Source organism: Mesitornis unicolor, unplaced genomic scaffold, assembly GCF_000695765.1.
Source record: "Mesitornis unicolor isolate BGI_N332 unplaced genomic scaffold, ASM69576v1 scaffold2366, whole genome shotgun sequence".
Lineage (NCBI taxonomy): Eukaryota > Metazoa > Chordata > Aves > Mesitornithiformes > Mesitornithidae > Mesitornis > Mesitornis unicolor.
This window is the reverse complement of record NW_010190075.1, coordinates 82197-109138: the sequence shown is the minus strand read 5'-3', so window position 1 is coordinate 109138 and position 26942 is coordinate 82197. Positions and strand designations below refer to the sequence as shown.

General features: G+C 35.9%; 1 protein-coding gene across 2 annotated transcripts in view; it reads right to left on the bottom strand.

The window, feature by feature from the left end:
* Nucleotides 1-7694: 7694 nt before the first annotated feature.
* LOC104542061 (anoctamin-3-like) overlaps nucleotides 7695-26942 on the bottom strand; it is an 83605-nt gene continuing 64357 nt past the window's right edge. For both annotated transcript variants that reach the window (XM_010186264.1, XM_010186265.1), the window contains 13 exons: nucleotides 20871-20953; nucleotides 19759-19899; nucleotides 19240-19404; nucleotides 17835-17871; nucleotides 15693-15804; nucleotides 14395-14452; nucleotides 13300-13397; nucleotides 11328-11473; nucleotides 11068-11220; nucleotides 10091-10238; nucleotides 9614-9694; nucleotides 8640-8745; nucleotides 7695-7877 (listed from right to left, as the gene is read on the bottom strand). In XM_010186264.1, the coding sequence (XP_010184566.1) occupies nucleotides 7695-7877; nucleotides 8640-8745; nucleotides 9614-9694; nucleotides 10091-10238; nucleotides 11068-11220; nucleotides 11328-11473; nucleotides 13300-13397; nucleotides 14395-14452; nucleotides 15693-15804; nucleotides 17835-17871; nucleotides 19240-19404; nucleotides 19759-19899; nucleotides 20871-20953 (1511 nt within the window). The remainder of the gene's footprint in view (nucleotides 7878-8639; nucleotides 8746-9613; nucleotides 9695-10090; nucleotides 10239-11067; nucleotides 11221-11327; nucleotides 11474-13299; nucleotides 13398-14394; nucleotides 14453-15692; nucleotides 15805-17834; nucleotides 17872-19239; nucleotides 19405-19758; nucleotides 19900-20870; nucleotides 20954-26942) is intronic.

Sequence of the window (26942 nt, the reverse complement as noted above, 5' to 3'; positions counted from 1 at the left end):
CAGGATATTCAATTAAAGAACTGAAATAGCAGTCTGTAAATGACACTGTCTTGTTTGCATGGGACAGTTTGTCAACAAACTGAGAGTCAAATCAGTATTTGTGTTAATCCCTTTTACACCACTTTTATAGTCTCACAAAAGCTTACAGCTGAGTCTGGCTGGCAGCCTGTTGCTTCACATGGCATGCTTCCCTTCGTGCTTCCATCCTTGATATGGTTAGCAAGGCAGAGACAGAAACTCAGTAAATACTGCTATTGTATCATTTATATCTCATGGCCACACACCTTATTGCTTGGGTTATATTAAGAGAGTCTAACTATCATGCTTAAGGATATTAAATAATTCTGGAATGAAAGTAGTTCAAAACACCAATGCGAAGCTATATAGTTAGATGGTGGGTGAAAAATCCCCTCTCTCTGGTGGTAGCTGAAGGATATCAGATTCAGAAATATCTAACTGCGAAAACAACCAAGTCTGCTCTGAGTATTTCTTGACATTCTTACTCATTGCAGTATTGTTACACCCTGCATGCTGGAAAATGCTTAGTTTGCATTTTCAGGTTTGTTTTCAGAAGTTTAGCAACACCTTTACATTGGATTCACTACAGACTTAGTATCTTTTCAAGTCCTTTGCCACAAAAGAGAATTTTTGTTTGTCCATTTAGTGTCAAAAACCAGTGAGTTAGGTTGGCCAGAATAGCTTTCTCCCAAAACGCTTCTGAGGAAATATCCTGAAGTATTTAACTTCATATTTCTGAACTAGTTTTGTTTCAACTAAAACCGTTCACTGAGCTCAAGTGTTTTCTGTATTTGTAAAGGAGTCAGGCATTTTGCAGGGTTTTACTAAGTCCAACACATGAACTTAAGTATGACAACTAAATTCATTAACCAGTAGTTCATTATTCAGTCTTCTACCAAGATTTAAGAATGTGGCCTAATAAAGCTGGAATTTAGAAGAATTACCACTCTGATTAAATATTCAGGTCAGTGTTGTTTACAGTTATCATCTCATCTTCTTGTTTCATTTACGTCCTGAGAAGAGCTGCTCTTCCAGAGAAGAGCTAGCCTGTGTACTTGAGCTGGAAAAATGAGACCAGGAACACGTAAATTCTAAAACAAGAGCCTAAATTTAAGAAATTCTTAGTTATTAGTGAAAGCAGTAGAGCATAAATGATTGAAAATTTGAAAAGTGAGTCTGTATGTGCCTTGAGACCATAGTGAGTGAGTATTTAATTGTTAAAAGTTAAACCCATGTCTGAACCAAGTTTCACCCTGAAATTACTTCCTTGCCCTACTATGGTTTGAAGGAACGTGAGCACTCACTTTTCAAGTGTACAGTTTTTTAAAAATTAACTTTGAATATTTGGAATAATGAAGCTCAAAGTCTCTTTCAAAGATATCCAAGTTTATTACTGAAAAAATGCAATATTCAAATGTGTATGATACAATAAGTAGTTGCATTTGTACATGTAAACCTTGATAAAGTAAACAGCATCTCAAAGACAAATTTATGCCAAAAGTGTCTTACAATAGTTAATCAGATCAACAATTTTTCCTCAGTGAATTTTTTCTAGTTCTGGGGTACATATTGACTTGTAAAAGCCATCTTAAAACACAAAAGAAACAGAAAGCTGACAGGCCAGAGGAACTTCTAGCTTGTAGTGCATAAAAGTCAATTTCTCTGAAACGCTCTGTGATACTGTAATCTATATTTTAAATATTAATTACAAAGTGTGGATTTATGAATAGAAAAAATAGTTGAATTTTATTCTCATTCCTTATTTAGAAACCAAGTTGTATTTAAATATTACATAAATGTCAAATATATACACATTTTAAGAAATCTCTTACGATCATGTTATTGCAAGTTAGCCAGGACTATCAGAGTAAAAAATGACTGAACTATGTTACTCAGTTAGATTTTACATTAGATTATTTCAAAGAACTGAAGTTTCAGTGATACTACTCTAGGTAAAAATTAGAGCCAACAGTTTGGAAGATTTTTCAATACAAAACTTAGTCATCTAAATAGAACACAAAATAAAAAGGTGATCTGATTTTTTTTTCATTATTAACAGAAAAATCACTGTGTTCTCAATGTTTAGAATCTAATTAGCTTTAGACTGCATTGAATTTAATCCTAATTTCTCACCCAGTAGCATTCTAACAACTAGCTCACGGCAATAAGAATGCAAACTACAGAGAACATATAACATTATAGAGGTTATGGCAAAAAGTTAGAATGAGCCAACAGAACTAACACAAGGTCATTTTCAGTGCAGTGAAGAGGGAATACACTACTAACATTTCAAGCCTAAATCCCAGTCCTGGATTAAAAAAAGTTCCTGTATAACATGGAATAGCAAAGGGATTTCTCTACAGTTCCTTGTTGTGCCATTAGAACTTTGCGCTCTTGTGGTAACATTGTGCTGTCATGACTATGCCAAAATCCTGCCAATACGAATTTCTGGTAAATGTGATTGCAACATCAGTATTAGACAAAACCTGTCAATCTAAGTCTACTATATAAATTTAAAAATGCTAGGACCGCATAGGGTATTTAGGATGTCTGTGCGCATGTAAGGGAGGGACACGAGGAGTGCAAAATGTAGTGCCTGGGGAAGTGGCTGACGGGATAGATCCAGAAGCGGATGGCCCAACGGCACTTGTAGATGGATCCTGTGCTTCTTTCCACCACCTCGTCCATCACATACCAACTTGTAAAAACCACCAGACAAACCACTACTCATGCACTTTCTGTTTTGGCTTTTCAGTTAGGGACATCCAAAAAGAGCCTGCAAAAATTCTGCTATTACACAATTGCCCTGGAAACTGGGCTGTCAGCAAGAAGGTATCATTTAGTAAAACACTGAGGATAAGTAAAGAATGAGCCAGAGAAGAAGAGGTTCAGGAGGGTCACCATGCTCTAGCTTCAACCCCATGTTTTGCAGAACTGATGGGATTCTGGAGAAAAACTTGCTGGAGTGAACAGGAGCTCTTTCCTTTCTCTGCTCATCCCCAGCCTTGGAATGCTGGCTTCTTCCATTTTACCCCAGTAGAACATGGGCTTTGCGAGAATGAGGTTAGGTACAAAAAGACTCGGGGATCTTTAAATGCTGCTAAATTTTCCACCGCAGGAATTTAGGTTTGCAAGTCACTTAAACACTTTCAAAAAGTGTTACTGCAAGCATTTTAGTCAGAAAAAGTACATATTAGAACTAACAAAATAACAAGTCTGTCTAAATGTGGAATTCTATTTCAAATCTAGTGTCAAGTCTTAAAACCAAATAAACATTATTAGGAAAGGCTGGCTGTATATTTTTTCAACCTTTACTCCCAAATAAGCAGTATTAGTAGTTTATGAGGATTACAAAAAATGCTTCTGGAAATACTATTGCATTGTAAGTGATTGTTGATACCACTTTTTTTCTCTGTCCTTTTTCTCCTATGTAACACTTAATACAAAATGTGATTGTTTGGTTTTCCATTAACTTTATTGCCTTCATATTTAGCTGTTTGCATAAAATGAGTTTTATTGATAGGACCATTCCCCAGTGTATGTAAAAATCTAGTTTACAATAGCTTTAATTAAAATTTGTGGCACTTGTAAGTTAACTATGTAAGAACCATTTCTTTTCATTTTATGGACAGTGATAATTTTCAGTTAATCAAAATGATATGATGCTTCTAAATATATACATACTAATTGGCCCCTGAATGAACTCTGGCAAAAGATTAATAAACCCCAAGGTGCCACGTAGGACTTTGCAGGTAATGCAACTGGATCCCACTGCTCCTGAAATTCTCCCTGGCAGCACTCTCATTTGGAGTCAGCAGTGGAAGAAGACTGATCATCTTAATGGCACATGAAAAACAAGATATCACCAAAGTTTCTGCCTTTTCCCATATTAACACTCACCCAAAAACTGTGTTTTCCAAGGTATCTTTCCTTCTGCAAAACTTTTCATGAAGGAAACCTCAGGAGATTTATGAATTTCTGCATTAAGATATGTACCTATTAACGTACTTTCCCTAGGCCCTCCAGATACTTTTCTTTTGAGCTTTCAACAGGACACAGTTGACCCTAACTAATCCTCAGAATGCAATTTAAGACAACCTGGTATCAGAAAAGGGCATAGTAACATCTGATGTGTTTTGTAGGAATAAAGATACATACTTCCAAAGAAATATCTAACAAATAAACACTATGGAAATTTTACCCTTGCTATCATCAATATTAACTTCAATGTTCATCTAAATTTTCTCCATAAATCCTTTAACAAAAAGGGGTTGGAAAGAGAAATATAAAAACAGCCATCACGTGCTTTGCCTTGTTTCCAAATATTAGTACTCTATCAGGCTGCTTGATCGCTCTGCTGTGTTTCTGGTAAGGAAACGGAATTACAGTGTAACAGATTGAGAGCCTGTGCTCTCAACTCGTTAGCAGTCAGTTGTGAATATGCATCTGCTCTTAATGCATCTCTCTATATAGAGACAGACTTTGAGCTCTAAGAAGGAACCTCTTATTAGGATGGCTAATGAAGCAGAATTCTTTTATTTCCTCTTTTAATCACCTGAATTCAGATCTCACACATTAGGCACAAATTTAGAATAAAAAGTCATAAGAAATGAGATGTGTCTAATTTATGTGGATTTTTTGCTATTTTTGAAATGGAAATTTCTTTTGTCTGAATCAAGACACGGAATTTGGTTAGGAATAATTAAGACATTTTTGACTAATCCTTTGTATTTAAAATTATAGTTGCTCATGCAGTCTCTCTAAGGGCGCATGCATAGAGCAAGGTTGTCATAGATTAGATCTGCAATGATCTAAAGCATTTTTGCACAAATTGAAGTTCTAAAGCTTTGTCAGATTTCACAAACGCAGCTTGCATGCACAGTCTATTCATACTGGTCATTTGTTTGGAAAGACAATAGTCAGAATATGAAAAGATCATTCACCATTCATAAAACACATTATTCCTGAGGACAGTGTGTGCCTTATACTTTAGTAAAATAACGTGCAGTCAATGCAAACAGCATACTAAATGAAGTCTAGCAAAAAGTCTTCTCAGCTTAAGCAAATGGCTGGCTAGTGGCAAAACCTTCAGACATTGTTGATGTCCTCCATAAATAAAGGAACACACACAGTGTTTCTTCAAAACTTCTTGTGCTTTTCCAGTGCGTAAAATGCACCATGTCAGATCTACATACTTGCTTTTCATACACTCTACAACAGTGTTCAAAATCATTAATAATATATATATTTAAATCTCAAATACAAAAAGGTTTTTATTACTATGTGTTTTTCAAGTCCAATTGGAATTTGCCTAAGTATGTACTGACATGTGCTAATATCCACAGCAGCAGAAACAGAAAAGTATAAAATAATCAATATTTCTAATTTTTGCCCAATTTTATCCTGTATCTTTATACCTTGGGCCAGCCAAGGCATTTTGTTTTTAGAGAAAACATTAAAAAGAGAGCTCATCTGTGACCTTCTGAAGAACTGAAGTACTATCACTAGGTGGCACAGACACAGGAGCTGTGACACACCGTTAATCCTGTCAAATGGTGCTTGATAATCCACAGAATGAAAGAGAGAGACAATAAAATAAATCAAGTGGTGTGATTCCATAAGCACTGAGGAGCATGCATGAATTGTTTCTAGTAAGGACTCTTGAGGAACTTAATGCACAAGCCAGAATATGAAGGAACAAAACAGCCTTTCCAAAGTATGGGAAGCTGAGTTCCACCAGCCCTTTATCACAGAACTAATGGGTAATGTATCTGATTAGACCATACCTTCCAATTTCTTTCCTCCTTTGTGCAATACTGTAGGTACCCCTATAGTTGCCTTGTCTGGTCACAGAGAGCTGGAATTAACCAAGACATCTCATGAATATGGTGAAATAACTAAAGAATGTAATGCCTGATGCTAGGCCCTCTGGATACAATAGATCCTATAAATCCTCTTTGAAGGGCTCTTTACTCTTAAAACTAATTTTATATGACATGATAAAATAAAGTGATTGCGCTAATATGTGCAAGTGAATACTGGAATCACAAGTTTTGGTTCAATAGGGTACTGTAAGCAGTAAAAATTCATTTCTGTCAGCAGTAATTTTGCTGCAACTTTATCCCTAAAAATAATGGTAAAATTTGCAGCTTTTATGATTACTGTGCTTTGTTGACTCTTTGCTTTTTATTTTTTTCTCATCCAATATAGTGAAAAAAAATTGTATATGAGAAACAGAATAATTGTAACTGTTTCTCCACTCCCTTCTCTGGAAGTGAACCCTGTTTAAATTAAGTGCTTATCTTTTCTCACCTTATGAAATGTTAGTAATAGACAATTTCATCACAAAAATGTGACTATAACCATAAGCAACACTGCTGTATGCACATAAAACCTGGAATTTGATTCTTTACATGAACATCTACCTTTCATAGTGATTTTATCCAAAAAGCCCCCCAAAACAATAAGAAGGCATACAAATAATAATAAAAAATCTAAAAGTAACCATTGTGTGTGTGTACATTTATATACAATCTGTATACGTATCTGCCTGTATCTAACTCCCATGCTTTGACTTTAGGCCAATAAAAGAAGTGCACATTACTGTAACATTTACTATTACAATAAGAAGAGCATGATTATAAAGTGCTCTGCTTCTCCTTCCCTGAACAAGCAAGTCACAATGTTATACTGTATGTCTGATACATATCTGCATAAGCTTGCATACTATAAAGAGTTAATTGTATATTCAGGATGAAATCATTTTCACTGTATGGGAATATTGCAAGTTAGCATTCTGTGAAGTCACGGAATCATTGTCCAGACAGGTCAAAGGGAGCAGTAACACTGTTAGACACCTGCATGCTGCATTGGAGCATGAAAATGACAGGTCTTTCACCCTGAAAGCGTGTGGAGGTGGCCCTTCTGCATACAGAAGCGGAAAGACAACAGCCATGTCATTTTCCAGTATAGCTGCAATGTGGGCAATGCGATGCATCCTTAGTGCTGCTGTTTTCTCTTTGAATTTAGAATTTTTGGTTTTCAACTAGAAAGATAAATTATGGACACTGATGTGCAAATCTTGAACTGCATAGTATATATTAAGCAGCCATAGACCCCTTTTTTAGGGTAGAATCACATCCACAATCTCAACAAGAGACTAGGACAAACCTGACAAAACAGTAAGCCTGAAAGATCATTTACATCAAGTTATGGCCACAAAGGCAACAACTGCTCTTTTTCTTCAGAGGCATTACAGATGGAGCTGAGCAATCAGAAGCTGTAGAAGTAGTGGATATCATGTAAATTGGTTTTAGTCATGCCCTTACTGTATAAGTTCACTGGTAATTTCTTGGTTTTGTTACGCTGTTAGTATCTTCACAAACAGCATGAAATTTCTTTGCCTTTTTTTAAACCAGAGTGTCCAAACTCCTACTCTGTCTGTGCATTCCTGAGCGCCAATCCTCCTTGGTGCTCACCATAGACCAGTTACAGGCAGGGCTCTTCATTTCCTTCATTGGAAGCATCTCTTTTCCAGTTCCCACCAAAGCCTGCAACTGTACTGCCCAGCAAGAACATATATACACCACAAATCTCACACACTGATGCCTGCCTGGCTTCATTTTGTAACCGCGCTCTTCAATTTTCAAAGTGTTTTTGTTGCAGCATGGTAGTGACTAAGGCCATTCGTGGTGATACTGTTTCCCATTCTTTTTCCTTTCTTTCTGCAAATGCTCCAGTTCAGCCTCATACATCATTTCCTGGACTAAGTATTTCTCTCTCCTCATTCTGTCGCACAAGTCTTTGGGCATGTCTGGAATCAGGTACGCAATGAAAGACTTTATTCCAAAAACAAGGTGCTGAAAAGAAGAACAAAAATCATTGCTTCAAAGTTGCATAAATATTCATTTCTAGGACCACATATTATGGCCTAAAAGTCTGTGGCAAAACTGGAACTGAAATTCAATTCATGACTGAAAAGCAACTCCTATGTTTAATACATACACACACACAAATATAGAAGTAAATGAATGGTCTATCAGAAATGTGAAAATGCTGAAGTCTTCTGAAAAGTAAAACTAAGGGTATAGCTAGTGACCTGACGGCAGGACACGGCAATCTGAATAACAATAGCAAACATTACCTACAAGCAGACTTTGTTAAGAGCTTGTAATCAAAGTAACCAACCAGATTGCTGGACAGTATGTAATACATTCTTCAAAGTAGTAACACACATTTCTACTTTTATATTAGGTTAAAATAATGTATCATTTTCCTGACATAACTTTTAGGTTGTAACAACTGTGTTTAATGTACACATAAATTGCATTTCTTCATTTTCAATAAAACATGAAAGATTTGGTTGGAACCAACATGATGTATAAGACGACTGTTGAGAAAATACGATTTTGAAGGGACTCTAAAATCTGTGCATGCTCTGTCAATTCACTAAGAAGCAGATGATGGGAAACAGTTTAGGGAGGGTGATTTTTTTTTTCTCTCTCCTTGGACTATGAGGAACAAGCAGTCGATGATACTGACAATTTATTTACAGGACTACTGTAAAAAATTAACTGAGACTTTAAAGAGATAGAAAGGAACTGTTCCTTTTCATGACTAACCTCAAATACTATGATGAAGGCCAGCCGTGCTGCCAAGACATGCCAGAACTGCAAAGTGAATTCATATGGAGTTGAACTCCATGGTGGGGCTCTGTAATCTCTGTACCTGTAACACAAACATAAATCCAGTACGTTAGTCTGTGCTTAGAAACCTGAAGATGGTGAAGAGCTCTCTAGCTTATCCCAGATCTGGCCAAAACCGAAGTGAAAGCATACTTTGAGAGGAATTAAAAAGAAAAGGAGAAGAACAGTCCACAATACAGGCAATTAAATAGAGTTCCTTATAAGACAGCCCTTTTTGCTTCCAGAAATCCAGAGCAAACAGTTTCTTTTGTTACAAAGCTGACACCTTGAAGTGTTAAGTTCAAGTGTGTTGGCTCTAAACTGATTTTTGTCTTTGCTTATAAGCATTTGAGATTCTCCAGACAAAGTTTGCATAAGTGTAACATGATTCTGTAACTTCTTAGTCAATTCAAGCTAATTCTTACTGTAAAACTAGATCGGAAACAAGGAGTGCACTCATGCAATGCAGCATTTAATTTTTATGGTGTATTTCTTGTATTCATCTTGCATAACTCTTTGGGATCTTTACCTGGATTTGAGCCACAGCAAAAATGTTAATTGTGTATTTTAATTAATAGACCTCAGAATGTTTCACAAAACTGAAATGAGAATTTTTACCCTTCTTGTCATCTGGGAAAACTTCAAAATGAAATAATTCATAGAGGCATTAAATATATGGCTTGCAAGAGACCTGGAAAAAACTTAGAAGACAGTTTTCCGTTGTGTTAGTATTGCGTCCCACCACAGAATGTTTGTACCTAAGACTCCTATGTTGAACAAACTTGAACTCCAATGCTTTTACATGCAAAAAAAGAAACTATTCTGCCAGTAATTTAAGCACTGGCTTTCAATTTAATCTCTGTATTAATGTCTATGTCTGTATTACAAGAAGGGATAGCACTGAAACATACCGGCAGTATCCTGAGTATCCCATCCCAAGTTCACTCAAATCAAATACTGATAAACTGCTGTTGACGTATCCTTTTAAGCATCTGAAAGTAAAAGGCATAGGGTTAGGTTGAGAGTGAACAAGGCTTAGGATAAAAAAGGGTTTGGGAGCATTTATATGTGTTTGGGAGCATGGTGGGTGAAGACAGTCCAGAACTATTGCAGAAAAGAAGAACACCTTATCTAGAGAAAGCCTGAAAACTGCTACGACATACATTGAACTTCATTGTTCTCATTGAGAAGAAAAGACAAGGTTTTCCACTTCTGTAACTGTGGAGTTAGTTTGCAAACTCTCTGGAATGGCTGAGTTACTTGCACTCAGAATCTGTGGAGCTTTGCACAGATGTAAAAAGTAAAATGTTACTGATGTATGTTAACACAGAAAGACAGTAGCAAAAGTGTGCTCCCACTGAAATACATATAAAGAATATCTTAATTACTTTTCTTGTCTGTATCCTTGATCTGTACAGGGTCCATATTTGTATGCATAGACAAAACGTGGAATGTAGTCGGAAGTAATGGCAATAACAAAGGCATTGGTGATGACAGCCAGAACACCAATGCCTTCCAGAATCCCATACCAGATACCTAGAAACAAGGAAAATTACAACAAAGTAATTAGTTTTAACAGTCACAGTAAGTCATACAAAATCATACTAGCAATATTAAAGTCATTATTAGTCATACAGTCTTCTATTCTTATTGAGAAAGAATTCAGTCAGAAAAGCTAATCAAGATTAAACCATGTCCTCACATTCCTGCCACCACTGGCTCCACCTGAATGAAGTCTTACAGTAGGGCACACTGTGTATTATTTAACTCTGTTTTAAACCAAAAGTGAATTTAGTCCTTATTTTAAAATTAAATTGCTTTTGGATAGCATTTTAGACCTCAGGTTTCACAAATCAGAAGCCTAAAATACTATTTAGCCTGTTCTCAAAATTCCAACTATTATGATCCCTTATTGGAAAAGGAAAGCAGATTTCACAGAATCACAGAATATTAGGAGTTGTAAGGGACCTCGAAAGCTCATCCAGTCCAACCCCCCTGCCAGAGCAGGATCACCCAGACCAGTTCACATAGGAACATGTCCAGGCAGGTTTTGAATGTCTCCAGAGAAGGAGACTCCACAACCTTTCTGGACAGCCTGTTCCAGTGCTCTGTCACCCTTACAGCAAAAACAGTTTTTCCTTATGTTCAGGCTGAACCTCCTATGTTCCAGCTTGCAATCTGAGGAGTCCTTTTAGCTAAGCAACTGAGTATGCTTTTGCTGCTCAACAGGAGAGTTGTCATTGAGATCTGTAGGTTTTATTACCAATATAACTCTTGATGCATGAAATATTTCAAGGGTTAAGCTACATTAGAAAAGGAAACACAGAGATGGTACCTGACAGTGACAGTTATTAGGTTCTCTCACCTATATCTGTTGCTCTTGCAGGCATAGGTCTTCGCCACTGAGTGACAAACTTGTATGCATCTAACCTTATTTCTATGATATTGTTAAGCAATGCCAGGAGAGGAGCCAGTGGGAAGGCAGCAACAAAGATGGTGGTGAAGCCAAACTGTAAAACTAGACAAGCATTTCTATGATTAGAAATCGGAAATGCAAAAGATCTTTTAGTGTGCAAAATAGTTCCAGTTTCTTAAGAAAACTGACACCTCCCCAGATTTGCTCACCCATCTCTAAATATTCGTCCATTAAACCATGAAGATTCATAGGCTGCAGATTCCAATCTTTTTCCCACTGAGGCAGGGAAATTTTTTGCTCCATTAATTGCCCTCCTCTCTTCATTTTGCGTCGTGACCACCAATTCTGTAATAAACTTTATTAGATAAACAGAGCATTATTGACTGTGCTTGCTTAGTAATTTACAATACTTTTGGGTATTGTTTTGAAGTAATTTGGCCTATTTCGAATTGCACCTGAATGTTTACTTAGGTATTTTCTGGAAATATTTACAATATCATATAAGATATCAAAGTACTTCCAGAAGCTCTCAATTCTGCATTACAATTTTAAATGCATTACAATCTTTAATGTAGCATGTTAGGCATTGTACAAACAAGCTTTTCAGAATATGGAATTTGCTTACATAGACTTTTTTTGGTAGGATTTACCTGCATGCCTAAATAAAAAAAAAAAGGAAAAAAATAATGCATAGTGAGAACATTAAAAAAAATATATAATGCTTTATTTTCAATGCCGTAAAAGATAAACCAAATAAGTGGAGCTCAACAAGAACTTTATGATATTAGGATATATTAGATAGTAGAATATGTCAACTATTCTCTGAACAAAACTAATGATCTAGGTGCTCTAGTAAATATTTTTTTCTTGAAACAGGAAAAAATGTCTAAAGAGGTGCTGCTGAAACTGCAAATATTTATGACTAGTTTATATAAAGGTGTGCAGAGGTCCTTTCACAAAGTAGTTATAAATAGTAAATAGGTCTTAGTTTCACAAACTAAAGTGTTATACAAATAAAAAATATTATCCAGTACTAACACAGGTAACAACTAAAGGTTATTTTTTGTTTCTAGATATTACTGAAAAGAGACTGAAGATGGAAAGCTTTCTTTTATAAGCATATTTATAAACAGGTTGCTACTTTTTCTCAAGCTAATTTAGTGTTTAGCTCTTGATCTCTCTTGTTACTGAAAGGCCTCGGTTGCAGACAATGGTTTTGTCATAACAAAACACTGCTTTCCGTAAAGGAATATAAGCACATTTTAAAATAAATTCTAGACAGAGTTAATATGCTGCTGGGCTGAGAAGACAGGAAGCCTGATACTTCAAGTAGTTTTCTTTAGTTCAGAAATCCATGTCTCACAACAGTACAGTACATTGCCCCTCACTTGCAGAATGATGGCACACTGTAAGCATGACCCTTTCCGACATATTTTCAAGGTCGAGACTTTGATTACATTAATATTTGATGAGCAACCTTTTGCTTTTACTGAAAACATATTCTTCCAGTTTCAAGAGAGCTGTAAGACTCTTAGCCCATTATTCTCCTCAGTAGCTGAACAGCTCTGTTTGTATAATGGCAAATGAAATCACAATAAACCATTTAGATGGTTAACATAACCTGAGAAGCTTTATCTTAGAGCAGCAGTTAATGCTTGCCTTGGGAATAAATTTACAGTATGCAAGATGCAAAAAGTGGAAACATTCTGCAAACATGCGTTGTACTTAAAAGAGTTATTTTGGCAAAAGTGGACTATTTATACTCTGTGCTTCTTACAGCACGTAGGGGAAGAATGTAGATCCAGTTACATATTTAACAACCGTATTTTTAGTCCTCAGAGCTATTACTGAACACAAGTCTTGTGTAAGCACTAGTAGCAAGTCCTCCTTGTCCTTCAGAGAAGGTTGGAAATCAACATTGATGATCAGGTTTTGAGTGATAACATTAAGACATGAAAACCTGAACCTGCTAAGAATTCCATCTTATGTGCTTACGAACAAACACTTTGAGAGATCAGTATTTCAGCTGTTCATTGCCTTCATCAAATAATGATGATACTGAATTTCAATTAACACCAACATTCTGCCCTCCACTCAAATGAAAAGAAGTTTTCCCCTATGTCTGAATCACACAAATATGTAATTGGTGCTTGTAAAACAAATTTTAACATCTGAACTTACGGATAGCCTAGCTCCATGAAGTTGTTCCACATTTGTTTTAAAACCATAATAACTCCCATTTGCAGACACAGATCTATCAAGCAGCCACTAGGATGACACTGAAATAAAATACGAAAAGATCAGTAGCTAAAATCAGATAATTCCTTTATTTTTATTTGTTCACAGGGTAAACAGAAAATACTCAAATATGTTTGGTGAAAATAAACCTAACGTCCAGCTACAGAAATATTAAAATCAACATCAGTAGCAGAAATATTAACACAGACCCAAATGAACAACCTTTAGACATACTATTTGCTGGAGAATTGGATCGTATTACCCAAACTAAGGGTATGTATGCTAGATATGTGATAAAAGATATAGTCCATTTCACATTGACCAATACATATGCATTCATTTCAACAGAATGGAGCAATGTTTAATCTGTAATATTCTAAGTCTGAACAGAGACTTAGTACCTGAATCTCTGCTAATGGTATCTTAACTATACAAATTGCCATATTAAAATATTTAGTAACTACAGAAACTTCTTTTTAGACCACAGACTACAAAGTTATGGTATCTTAATCTGTGGCTACCAAGGTTCAACAGCAGAAACCTGTTTTTCAGAGATAAGAGAGAACTTTGGCATGCACAATTCTAACACATTTTCAAGCTAAGTTTTGAAAATACTATTTTTCTTCTTTTAAATCAGTATTTTCACACTGGCAGAAACTTAAGAAGCTGATTAAAAAGCTGATAAAATAAGCATTATATTTTTGTCCTCAATACAAAAATTCCACGCACCCAGGAGATACTAATCATGTAGGACTTAGTAATGCCTATGAAGTAAGGAACTGTTGCTGTTTGCTTTTCCCAGAGAGAGAGGCAGAAAGATCTGTGCGTCTCAAGCTGCGTGTGTCACTCAGCACAGTGGAGAGCACAGAAGGAAAAACACACCTCCTGTTTCCTATCCTTCGCTATAAATAAAGAGTTTACTCCTCACTGCTTTTAGAGGGAATAATAAATCTTTCAAACTGGACATAATTCATGTCTTTCAGCCATTTCCTTTTTACTCATGGAAATTTAGCAGGATCACAAAATAACATTGTTTACCTCTTCCAGTCTCCATCTGTTAAAAAGCTTGTTGTACTTCCCTGGGCGGCCTGCAAATCTGGAAAATAAAATTTCTGCTTCTCAGTGGACATTCCAAGAACACCCTGTATCAGTAGTTAGTTCACAACATCCACTAAGCAAAGTCATTAAATATAAACATATAAACCACATAGGCTTAAGTCTGGTATCTGTAGGATATGGTGGTTTCAGAATGCAAACAAGGACCATCATTTTGCAAGCAAAACTTTTACTATGTCCAAAACAAAAATCCTAGCTTCAGAGGTTTTAGATGTTAGGCATTCGGACTCTCTAATCTATGTCTAAGAAGATAAGCCATTGCAGTTCACAGGAATTTACTGCAGCACAGGGATCTGCTGGCTCATGTGAAGTGTGCACTGAATTGTGTCCTCGGACATACAAGCATAAAATCACTTCCAAACCCATAACAAATATATGTTTTTCACAGATCTAACAGATTCATACATAACTAATTGAATAAAAATTCTTAATGACCTTAGTGAAAATTATAAACGAGAGAGAAAAAGAACTCATTCCTGGTCCTGCTAGACACAGGAGACAGCAAGATACAAAGAAGCTTAGAAACTATATGGCAAACACGTCACTGGATGTAACAAGCAGAGATTACCAACAGACTTCACCAGAGGGTTTTTTTTTCCCCCAATCAATCTTGAACTTAAATTATATTGTAAAACTTTATAGAAGGTACTTTGAAATACTCTGCAGAAATGATAAGTCTGATCAGAACAAAACTGAAGTGAAGATGAAGCAAGGTTAGACCTGTCCAGCATCTCATGCTCTGAGCTAAAGATACACATAGAAACTGGAGCCAGAATTTCTGCCTCCTACTGTTGTGTAAGACCTGCCAGACAATATTTACTATTTACAGAAATGAATCCTGGGAAATGTAACCATAGAGGAAAAAACACGAAAAAATTAATAAAGCCTATTAGAGCAGGGCTGAATACAGCCCTGCATTTAGGAAGTGGCTCTGTTTTCAAAGGTTCTGAATTGTCGTCTAGTAGGAAAGTCATGTGTACAGATCCCCTTAAAAATTAGGCTTTTTAGTGACTAGTTCCATAAGTAAAGATTTCAAGAGTCCAGCCCTCACATACAGTTAAAAACATTACTTTGTGTTCTTAATTATCCTCAGAAACTGACTCACATCTAAATCTTGCAGTTCTAAATGTCACCCTATTTTCTTCAAACCTACAAAATCAGCAAGGATTATGAGTTCTGTGTGAGTTTTCCTTTAAAAGCAGTTAGCAAAGATAAGTTACCTGCCAAGAAAAAAGGCAATGTAAAAGATGGAGCTGTTCAAGTTGACAAACTGGAAGAGGAACATTTTCAAGGCAAAGCTGTTTTCCCATTCAGATTCTGTTCTAGGGTGCTCTGCAGAAAGACACAATATACATTATATAAACAAAAATTAAATTGAGTTACGACTAACTTTGGTCACAGATCAATCAACAGTAACAAAACAAGTGATGGTTTCAAGTCATGGTGCCCCATCAGGTTGAATTTTTTTTTTCTCCAAGAGTTCAGTCTTGGAGATGGTCACAAAACCATTGTGCCAGCTCAGACTATGGTGGTTCTATGTGGAAACAGGACATATAAGCCCCTTCATACAGAATAAGTCACAACTCTGTGGGAAGACATCTGTTTCATTTCCATTAAACAGTTCTGAATTCAGTATGAATCTTTAATTTTAAGGCTATAGGTATCTTGATTAAAAAAAAAAAACCAAATCCACAACGAAGAATCCCCAAACAAACAGCAAAAGCAATTCACATCAGCAGAGTGAGACAGGGTCTGCCAAGGAAAGCAGAGGGAAAAGACACTACCAACAGCCAGTTGGTTTCTCACTCAAAAATATAATCTTCTAAGCACTTCTGTAAGACTACTAGTTTATCTCCAAGACTTCCTGATCATAATGCTTGTGAAGTGTTAAATGGTTTATAATGCAATAAGGAAAGGATGGAGGTCCTGCCTTGGGTTTTTATTTGAAAGAAATGCAGAAGTGTGTAGTAGGGCTACAAGTATTCTTTGTGGGTCTGCACTACCTTAGACATTTTCCCTTATGTTTGCAGAACACGATTTATTTCTGAATTAGAACTTGGTGATAATGATTTAAATTAATGTTTTATTTTAGAAATTTCAAATTTCTTTGATGGATGTGTCAAACTTGGAATGCAGTCAACTGATAAAAGTTTTAAAACATATATATGAATTGGAAGTATAAACTGCCTGGATTTTTCAGTTAAAATTTTTACTACTTAATTACTTTGGTCTAATGATGACTAAATCAGGATACAAACATACAGGATACTAGCTTTACATATGAACAATTGTTCATGAAAGTTAAGGTGTCCTACTCCTCTTTAATGTGAAACAACTTAGGAAGTGGAGTGAGCTGCCTAGCTCACACAGCTGATGTTCCATCATGCTTAATTCAAGAAGCCTTTTTTTTTTTAAGGCTTTCCTATATTTTGGGAAAATGTGGCTTGTATACTTAAATGAAATAATTATTTTCTTTCCCATTCCCTGGTCTGTAACAATGTAATACATTTTTAAAGTTAAGTAGGAATACAAATCAGTGTAATATTCTTAACTATTTTAATAATCTGAAGAAGCTGACTATACATTCTGAATCTTTCTAGCCTGTTCAACTGCCTGTTATCTGAGACACTATAAAGTTCTGAGCATCTTGTTTAATGCATGTTCTTCACTACTTTAACCAGAAGAGGGCGATGTTAAATTTAAGCATGGAGCTTGCTTTAAACAGTGACAAGATCAACTGCTTATTTTAACACGGGCGAAAAGAGAGCATGCAAGAAGAAATACTAAAAGATAATATATTCACATCGTAGGAGATCTTAAATGCTGTCTTTGCTTTCTTGCTTCATATAAGCTAGAAACCTTTACTTCTGTGACTGGACCACAACTAGTGGCCTCAGTATAAATTTTTAATGTGACAGAATTAGAGCTACTTTAAAATTTATGACTTAACATTTTTATCTTGGACAATGTAATTTTATCTTAATCCATTTTTCCATTCAAAAGTTCAAATTAAAAAAAAACTGTAAAAAAGATAATTAAGTATTTGGTAAAAATGGAAGAAAATAACCTGTTTTAGCATTCTAAGAAAGACTATGTTTTGACTTTTGTTCCATTATAAGATAAAGGTTTTTTTCAATTTACACTGTAAAACATAAAAAGTATAAGAATAATTTCATTTATTTTCTATTATTTTCTTAGCAAAATAATAATATCATTTTTTTCTCTGATATTTCTCACTTGCTTATGGAAATGCCAGGATCGTACTATGCATAGATGAAGTTTGCCAAACCCCTATTTTATGGGAATATAAAGGTATTTGCCACAGCTAGCAAGAACCATGCCACTAGGAAAGACCTACTTACCTAAGTCTGTCAGTAGATAGGCAACCTTTTCGTAAACCTAAAACAGAAATAAGAGACGGTCTAACTATAGCACATCTTGTCTGTTGTGATGTCAAATGCAGAATGACAACAAGCATCAAAGCATAGGTTTTTTGTTGCCCTACAGCATCGAGGTATCTGGACAGAGAAGGGAGGGTGATGTTGTAGCTATGTGGATGTTTAGTTTCATATAAAGAAGACTTCATTGAACTACTTTAGTCCCGTTATTTTTATCCATGCAAATGTATGTACATACATACATTAAATATACAGTAAAGATAAATCAAGAGCCAATAGATCAAGAGAAGTATTCAGGGACCAATGGTTCTCTTAATGAACAACTAGATGCTTATCCTCTAACATTAGAAACAAACCTAATCTTTGTGATCTAATAGCAGGCAAAAGCCTTTACAAAATACCATTTTTCCTTTGCATGAATATGCATTCCATGGCATGAATGCCATACATAGCAGCCTCGTACTGAAAACTTCCTCATCTGTCTGTATCTTGACTGCCTCCAGTCTTTATTTTAAATGACACAGCCTAAGGTAGTTACCAACTCTAAGAAAGATTTACTTGAGCATTTACTATTAATAGCAAATTATTTTCAATACCTTTGGTGTGCTTGTTCACTTGAATATGCTTTTTATGACTTTGCATTATCATATATAGTAACAAAAAGAAACATATGACAGTCTGTTTTGAAGAATGCTTTCTTATTGCACTGAGTGCACAAACTCCTTAACAGAATTAAAAGCCATTGTTTGCTGTGCTATTATTCCTTTTTACCTGTTTGTGTTTGTACGGGAATATAAAAACAATAAATTATACTGCAGTTGAAGGAACAGAGTTTGTATCAATGTACACTGTGCTACCACAGCAGATGATCAAACTCGTGCAGTTATATGACAGGAAAAGTTTCAACCGAAATAATGTACCACAGTTATTCTAGGACTGTACAACACTGATATCACAACTACATTTTAAATAAGAAAGGGAAGAATTCAAAATTATCAATTAAAAAAAACCCCAAAAACCCCCAAAACAGAAAGAAAATCATCAGCCAAGAAAATAATGTAGTTCCATTTAGAGAAGAGATGTATGGCAAGAGGTAATGTAAAAAATAAAAATGCAAATGCAGAAAGCAGTTGTCTGTACCACTGTGACTTGGTGACACATAAGCAAATATGTGTACTGACAAATTAAGTAGGCAGTAGAGAAAAACATAGACAGACATAGTATTAGAAGAGGAAAAACCCCTGAAATACTACCTTCAGGCACTGCTGTATGACTATGCAAGAAAATGTATATACCTGATACACAGTAAACTCTGTAATCTTGTAAAATTACTCTTTTAAATTAATCCTTCCTTTAAAAGAAGACTTACAACATTGAGTGACATGATGATCATAAAATTGATACAGACTCCAGTGCCAGATGTTGCAAACTGCCAATACTTCTTGATGAAATACCACTTGAAAGAAGCAAACTGTTCCATGGCTACCAGACGATACACCACGACTGCAAACACTGCAGTGAGGACCAGTGAAATCTAGAGGTAAGTATTTATGAATAGAGATATTAGAACAAAATAAACCACATCTGAAATAATTTCCACTGAATTAATAATTTAACAACTGTTTTAGGCTGCCATTTGTTTTGGTGAGCAGGCTTTGAGAGAATGAAAATACAAGACTGATGAACTAAAATATTTCTTTATTGTTCTTTTACAATGTAACTATATTACTTCTTTCAAAAGAAAGAGATCCATAAGCAAGCGGTAAGACAATCAGTTTTGCCTATATTATGTAAATTCATTAATCTTAATAAATGCACTCATGACTTGTGTTATTTACATAAGAATAAGATTAAAGGCTGCAATAATTCCAATATTATTAAATATTACCATGAAGAATATTCCTGAGACAGACACCATCAGTCGACTGAGCTTATCAGGGAAAGGCTGAAAAGGTTCAGGTTTTCCTGTGATGGGATTTACTCTTTCCACTTGGGAATATTTAGCTTCAAACTGGGGGCGCAGCTCTTCCTGGAATGACAGGGTAGACTGTATTTGTTGTACCACCTATTTCATAAGTGTTGTCCATTTATTTCACTAAATCTCAAAAATCAGATATATATGTACTATAAAGTAGAAAATTTATATAGACACAAATTGGTTTTTATAATGCTCCAACTCAAATATCGAAATAATTTGCTCTTTTGGAAATCCTTGGAAACAGTGCTAGATACCAACAAAGAATAGAAACAGTCAGAGCCTTCCTCACTATGTGAGGGTATTAAAAGGATCCTGGGTTATAATACTGACTTAAACACTGGTTTCTGTGCAGAAATTAATAAGAAAATGATACATAAATGCCAGTTATGATGGTGCTTTTTATGATATGAAACCATTTATTAAAAGCTGCCAGCTTGTATCTATGCCTCTATGTAAAGCTATAAAACAAGAAATGGTAAAGTATCTATTAACTTAGACTGCAGTGAAATCACCAACATAGCTAAACCACAGCTATGTTCACTAGTGATTTATGAAGTGAAGTAATAAAATAATTTTATTATTGCTGATGCTGATAACAGAATGTTAAAGTACAAGTTATGTCTCTCAGAAGGACATAAAGTCTAGTTTCTGTCTCTTTGCTTTTCTTGGTCCGATTTTAGGCAGTATTAGGAACTTCCAGTACAAGAAACCATAGAATTGAAAGGTATCTGTGCTGACATCACTAGTAGCTCCTGTCCTTTATACAGGCAGTATTTCCACTCAATTTTTCAAAGGGTATTTTTAATAAATGTAGAATTATATTTGGAATTATAATGCTAGTTGCAGAAGGGAAACTATCCTTGCATAGTCTCAAGTATACTTGTTTATTCTGCAACTAGTGTTATAAATACAAATATAATCTGAATGACAAATTCAGATTACTGGCATACAATATGTATTGATGTTTACACTTAAATCATGCTGATAGCAAGATTTACGGGATTACTTCTGTTTAGTCTTACCTCTTCATCTTCCCAGTCTATGAGGTCCCAGTCATAGGTTAATACAGCCCTCCGTCTTTTCCAAAACTCTAGAAAGACTGTAGCTGTGAAAATAAGCAAATGCATTTTAATTAAGGTAAATAAAGAAAAAAGGCCATGCAGATCTCAAGAGAATCAGCAGTATATAACATGGTAACTGTCATTAGCCACTTTCTGGCTTTTTTCCCCAAAGAATCTGAAAACTGTAAGTAACTTCAGGATCATACCTGTTAAAATTGGAACAGTATTTTACAATGTCTATCTAAGAATATTTTTTTGCTGTCTGCTATATCTGTACAGAGATAGGTACCTGTCAGTATGAGACCCTGTCACCCTTTTTAGATAATATTTTTTTATAGTTTTATTCAAAACATATATGGCTTAAAATCTTTCCCTGAAGAAACAAGGATATGCATACACAATGGTATCTGTTAATGAAGAGCTAAATTCTGTTCTCATTTTATTCAGCTTGGATCATGACAACTCACTTCTTTCCCAGCTATACCAGCTTTATACTGGAGTAGCTTCTCTACTAAAATACTTCTTTAAACAATTATTTCTGATCTACGCCCGAGATCAGAATCAAAATCTCCATGTACTGAGTGTTTCTGGTAGGTCCTATAAAAATAATTACAACCAATAAATAACTAATAATAGTTTCCCAAATGCTGCAGTTTGTCACTGAGGGTAAGACACCTTGTTTTGGTGCAATACTTGACAAAATGGATTATCCAACTGTTCCCCAGAAAACAGTGATTTCAAATAGGGAGTGAGAAAATTTGCTTCCTTCTGGGAAGTCAACTGCTCAGAATGAGGATTTGTAAGTCAAACCTAGTAAGTTGGTCTCATGTTCTTTGCGTTTTCTGTTTCTGTATTACATTTATCAACTTATTTGGTTTATATGTATTATAATTATCACTATATCCATATCTTATTTATTCATATACTATATTAGAGCACAATGACTAGAAGCTATCAGTTCGCCATACCACTACCCATAAATAATGGACAGATGAATGAAAGGAACTTGTCCCTGAATATTATTTCTCTTAAATTCTTTCTAACATGGATCTTGCCTTCACCCCAGATTTCAAATAAGTTTTGGAATTTCCTAACAAGGAACACATATCTCTCCTATTTAAGCAGCAGTGGGGCTTGCACTCAAATTTATCTGTGTGTGAAACAGCTGTCATCAGAAGTGCTGTCACAACCAGTGCAGCACGAGACTTGGAAATGTTACAGAAGACACCGCATTGCAAGAGAAATGCCTTCCTGAGATGCATTCTGCGAGGACTCGGGAGCAATGTAAGCCTGTGCTATACACAAAACAAACAGTACTTTTCTTATGTGACCAAATAGGTAGGAGAAATACAACTTATTCTGCAAAACATAATGTTGGATGTTCTGCAACACATGTGCCAGGCTGATATCCACTAGCCAAGATACCAACTCCCGAGATATCCACTAGCCCTGTGCCAAAACTGGCATCTGTGTAATTGCACAAATGAAATAATTTACTTGGTTACACTCGAAGATAACAGAAAGTAAGGAATTGGCTCAGTTTTCATAATAACAAATTTTTAATCCCACTGATTTAAAATACCGGAGTCAGAGAAACTGAAGGCAAACAATTCAATTAGTGGCTTTTTTTTTTTTCCAATAACATTACTGAAGAAAAGAATGAGGAAGAGTGGACTATTGAAGTACATGTAATTTTTTTGACTGGGAATTATTATAGCTTATGTAAACATCTGCTGAAGTTTTGGAAATAGAATGAGGCAGTTGTGGTCTAGAAGTAATACTAGGCAGCGGACAAATTATGTTCTTCATTGACTATACACTAATCTTATAATGCTTTTCATTTCAGTCTGTCCATTCCCTAAGATTTTGGATAACTTGCTTATTCTTTAAATCAAGATCTGTCTCTAAGTTAGTGTTTTCAGGCTCTGGTATAGTATAGATAATAGGCTCTAGTATAATATGAATAAAAATAATACATGATGTCTTTTATGTTACTTATGTGCATGAAGTGTTTGATAATGCAATGATGAAGAAAATCATCCATCTAGATGAAGCCGGTGAGGCCAAATCTCTAACTATACCTGGCAACTAAAGCACCTTTTCCAGATTCATCAGAGTCCTTAAAAAATGCTGTTTCACACAGTAGAATGGAATTCATGGTAATTTTGCTGTGCTATAAGGCTACTGAGAAAATACCATCAAAAGGTGGAAGTACATAAAAAATTACAAAAGCATGTTAAAAGAAATAATTCACAAAACTTCTCTTATGGTGTAAACTTATAGTCTAAATTATAGCAAAAAACCCACGCCAATTTTGTAATTCAATTTGTCCAGTTCTACAGAAAGCCTGGATCCTTCCTGGCTTGCCTTTATTTTACTCCCTCACACTGCTGATGCCATTCGTCTCTGACTGCTCTCCATGCAATCCAGCCCCTCCAGCCCTAGTTGCTAGTCACTTCTTTACTGATTCATCTCTTACCCTGGTCTCCCAGCTCTGAAAACGCTAAGCCTTGACCTTCATCAATTACTTCTGTAGAAAAACAAGACATACAGTGGATGACTAACCCAACCATTTGAACATCAAGATGAGAACATTCATGTTCTAGCATTGCTTTGACCTGCCAGAGTTTCTTTCTGCCTAATTCTGCCACTCAAGAGTTCTGGATAATTTTCAGTTTAGAGGGTCACACACAAGCCTCCAGTTTCCTACAGAAAAAACATTATCTGGTGCCTCACCTGCTTTTCCCTGAGCACACTGCTTCCCATTTTATACCTGCAATTGTCATTCTGAATTTTAAATCTCATAATATATGGTGTACTTCCTTTTTTTTTGTCCAGCATATTGGTATAGCTCCACTCATTTAGGGATTTGTTATTCAGTGCTCTGCAATACAGTCTGCAATTCTGCCCATTGTGCAATTCTAAAACTTGATTTCAATTCTTATTTAATTTACCTTACGTTTACTGCCCTTACACTGCCAGTACTCACACTGATGAACTAACTTTAGGCATGTGATTTACATAGTTCCTAATCTTTCAGAAGACAAGTAGGATGATGTTTGATGGTTAAGGCAGACAGGAAAGATTGGCTGTGTGTAGATACAATCTTAAGTAAAACAAAAGTTTGACATTGTCAAAAGAAATAAATGATGAATGGGTGGTGTTAAATGCTATTGGAAGGAAAGAAGAGAGCAGAGAAAAAAGGAAACTAAAACAAAACCAAGAACTCAGAGAAACTAAGACTATTATGTGAGCACATCTCTTCCAAGTACTTTGTGAGTCACTGTGTCAAAATGAAAGGTGTGTTTATTCCCTAAAAATTTTTTGCAAAGAGGTTTTTCAGTAAGGAGCTAGGGAACAGTCTCCACTGCCTCTCCACAGAGTTTGGCCATTGCCAGCCAGGCCTCTTCTGAATATTCTGCTCAATTACTTCTTCAGTTTTATTCAGTCAGACTCCTTTACAGCAAAACCATGCAATAAAAACAGTCCTACGGATTTGGTACCACGTCTGCTACCGTGACACACTCTTCAGAATTGAAACTGCTGATTAATAAATACAGGGTATAGCTGAATTACAGCTTAATCTCATCCCCCACTCCAGGGGTACTCTGCACCACCTTGTCTCCATGTGGCCAAGCTTTGAATCTCTTCCCACTGGGCTCACCGCTGGAGGTTTTGCCTTCCAGGAACAGTGGGCCAGCACTTGCTGCCAGCATCCCGGCAGGTGTACGGCATTTAGCCAAGAACTGAGTCACAAACAGAGCACCTTCCATTAGGTGTTAAGTCACTCAGGTAAACAGCTTTTACTTTTACTGACAGATGAATGAAACTGCTAATAAATAACAGGGAGCGAGCAAGCACACCTTCCCAAGCCCCATGCTGAGGCCCAGGGCAGCTCCAGAGGGGTACGACTCTCATACTACTGGAATAGATACACTTTAATAAAACTGCAGCCTATATATTTAAGGTCTTGATATTTTTAAATATTATATCTCTATTAAAATAACCTTTCTTTTTAAAAACCTATCAGAAAGACTTCTCAGCACCATAATGTGTGCATGCTGGTGTGAAGCATACTGTTGACCCCAGTACATCACTTCTCATTTGGTTAACGCTGCATAAGATCCAAATTTGGACGCAGATCTGTGGTGCTTGTTTTCAGCTCTTGTGGTCAATCTGTTAGATGAATATCCACCCAGACACAGCAATAAATATGTTGATACACACTGCAGAAAATCTCCTTCAGCAGAGTGCTAGATTCCAAAGGAAACCAAACCCACAGTATTAGACTGTCCTCCCTCCTCTCACAGACCACTCTATCTCATGCCACACAAATAATTTACTTCCCCAAAAGGGATATTAGAAAAGGTCAAAGTTGATCCATTTCACAGAAAACCTTCCACTTGTCCACTGCAGTTTTCTGAGAAAACACCACTAGTTGCTCCCATATAAACACTTTCTGTATATGCCATATCTTCAACACTTATCTCGAGGATAAGTTATGAAATAGTGTTTGCACTTGATTCCTTAAAAATGTAAAGTGGAAACAGCTAACAACATCATGGCATTCCACTCAAACAGTCACACAATGCTGAAGCATTTCTGAGTCACTCTTCACCACATACCAGCCTAGAATAAATATTTAAGAATTTAAAAAAAAAAAATCACAGGTTGACTACATCAGCATATTAAAAGTTATATACAATACACCTGACTTCCTCATTCTTACTTTAATTCAGTACTGTTTATATAAAATCTAAAGTGAGGAGTAAGAGTTGTAACATTGAGGTCCCTATCTAGTTTTGTATCCCAAAGTAAAAATTAATGACAACTGATGCATTCAGAAAATTTGGATTTAGACTGTAATCTTAAATTACCGCAGCTGTGAACATATTTGAAGATAGGATCAGACTTATTTCTAGCACCAGGTTTTCCTTAACGGAACTGAATTTGCTGCTTTATTTTGTAGAAGACACACCTTTTCCAGTTTTCATCTCGCACAGCATGCCATAGGAGACTCTGTGATAAGAAGAAGCTACCTTTTTTTAGATTAATAGTTGCAAAATACAAGGAACAATAGTTTCTGCAGTTTACAGAAAACAGTCACCTTTCTGAAATACCAGTTCAAAGACTTCCAAAGGATTAGGCAATAAGCACTGCCTACCTACTTTACCATAAATACGGCAATTTCTGTGGACTCTGTAATGACAGAGCTCGGTGGTGACAGCAGCGAAGTCGGTCAGGCTGGTTCCCAGACGCACCGTTGCGCACAGTGAAGGGCTGCCCCACCTCGCCTCGCCTGTACTGCGCGTTCCTGACCGGTGTCACACTGCCACATTTATAGTACCTGCGCTCTCCGCTTCCCACCAGACTAATTGCACTCTGGGCCAGCGCAGTATTTCAACAGGTTGTTGCATATTTTGTAGAGCTCAAAGGTAAGTCTGAGGTGTTTTTAATGCTTATTAGTGGATCTGATTAATAACTGCAGTGTTGTTTTAGATAGTGTATAGGAAGCCAATTGATGCTGTTGTAGCCAAATACTACTTGGAGTGTATTTCTGAAAAAATAATTGAAAACCACCCTGTTTTGGGATTCCAACGTTCAAGTAGAAAAGCAACCACAGACACTGACAGTAGCTCACTCAAATTCCTACTTTTATTTGGTGGGTATTTATGTTCCTTATCAAGCAAGTACAGAATTTCTCTCAGAGTCAGTTCAGAGCCCATTTTAAATGCTGGGGGGGTAGTGGTGGTGAAAGGAAGTATTTTGTGTATGCTACTTTATACCACATTTCTGTAAAGAAAGCTATTGGACTCAGTGATTTTAAAGGACTTTTCCAACCTAAAAGATTCTATGATTGTTATTGCTTCTACTGACTTTAGTTATACAGAAAATGAACAGGAAATACACACTCAGGAAGCTCAGGCAGTGCATGTATACTTGTTAGGTTGTGAGCTAGTAACAGAGGGCAAAAACTATTTATTATTTATCATTTATCATTTATCATTTACTATTTCTAATTATTTGTTATTT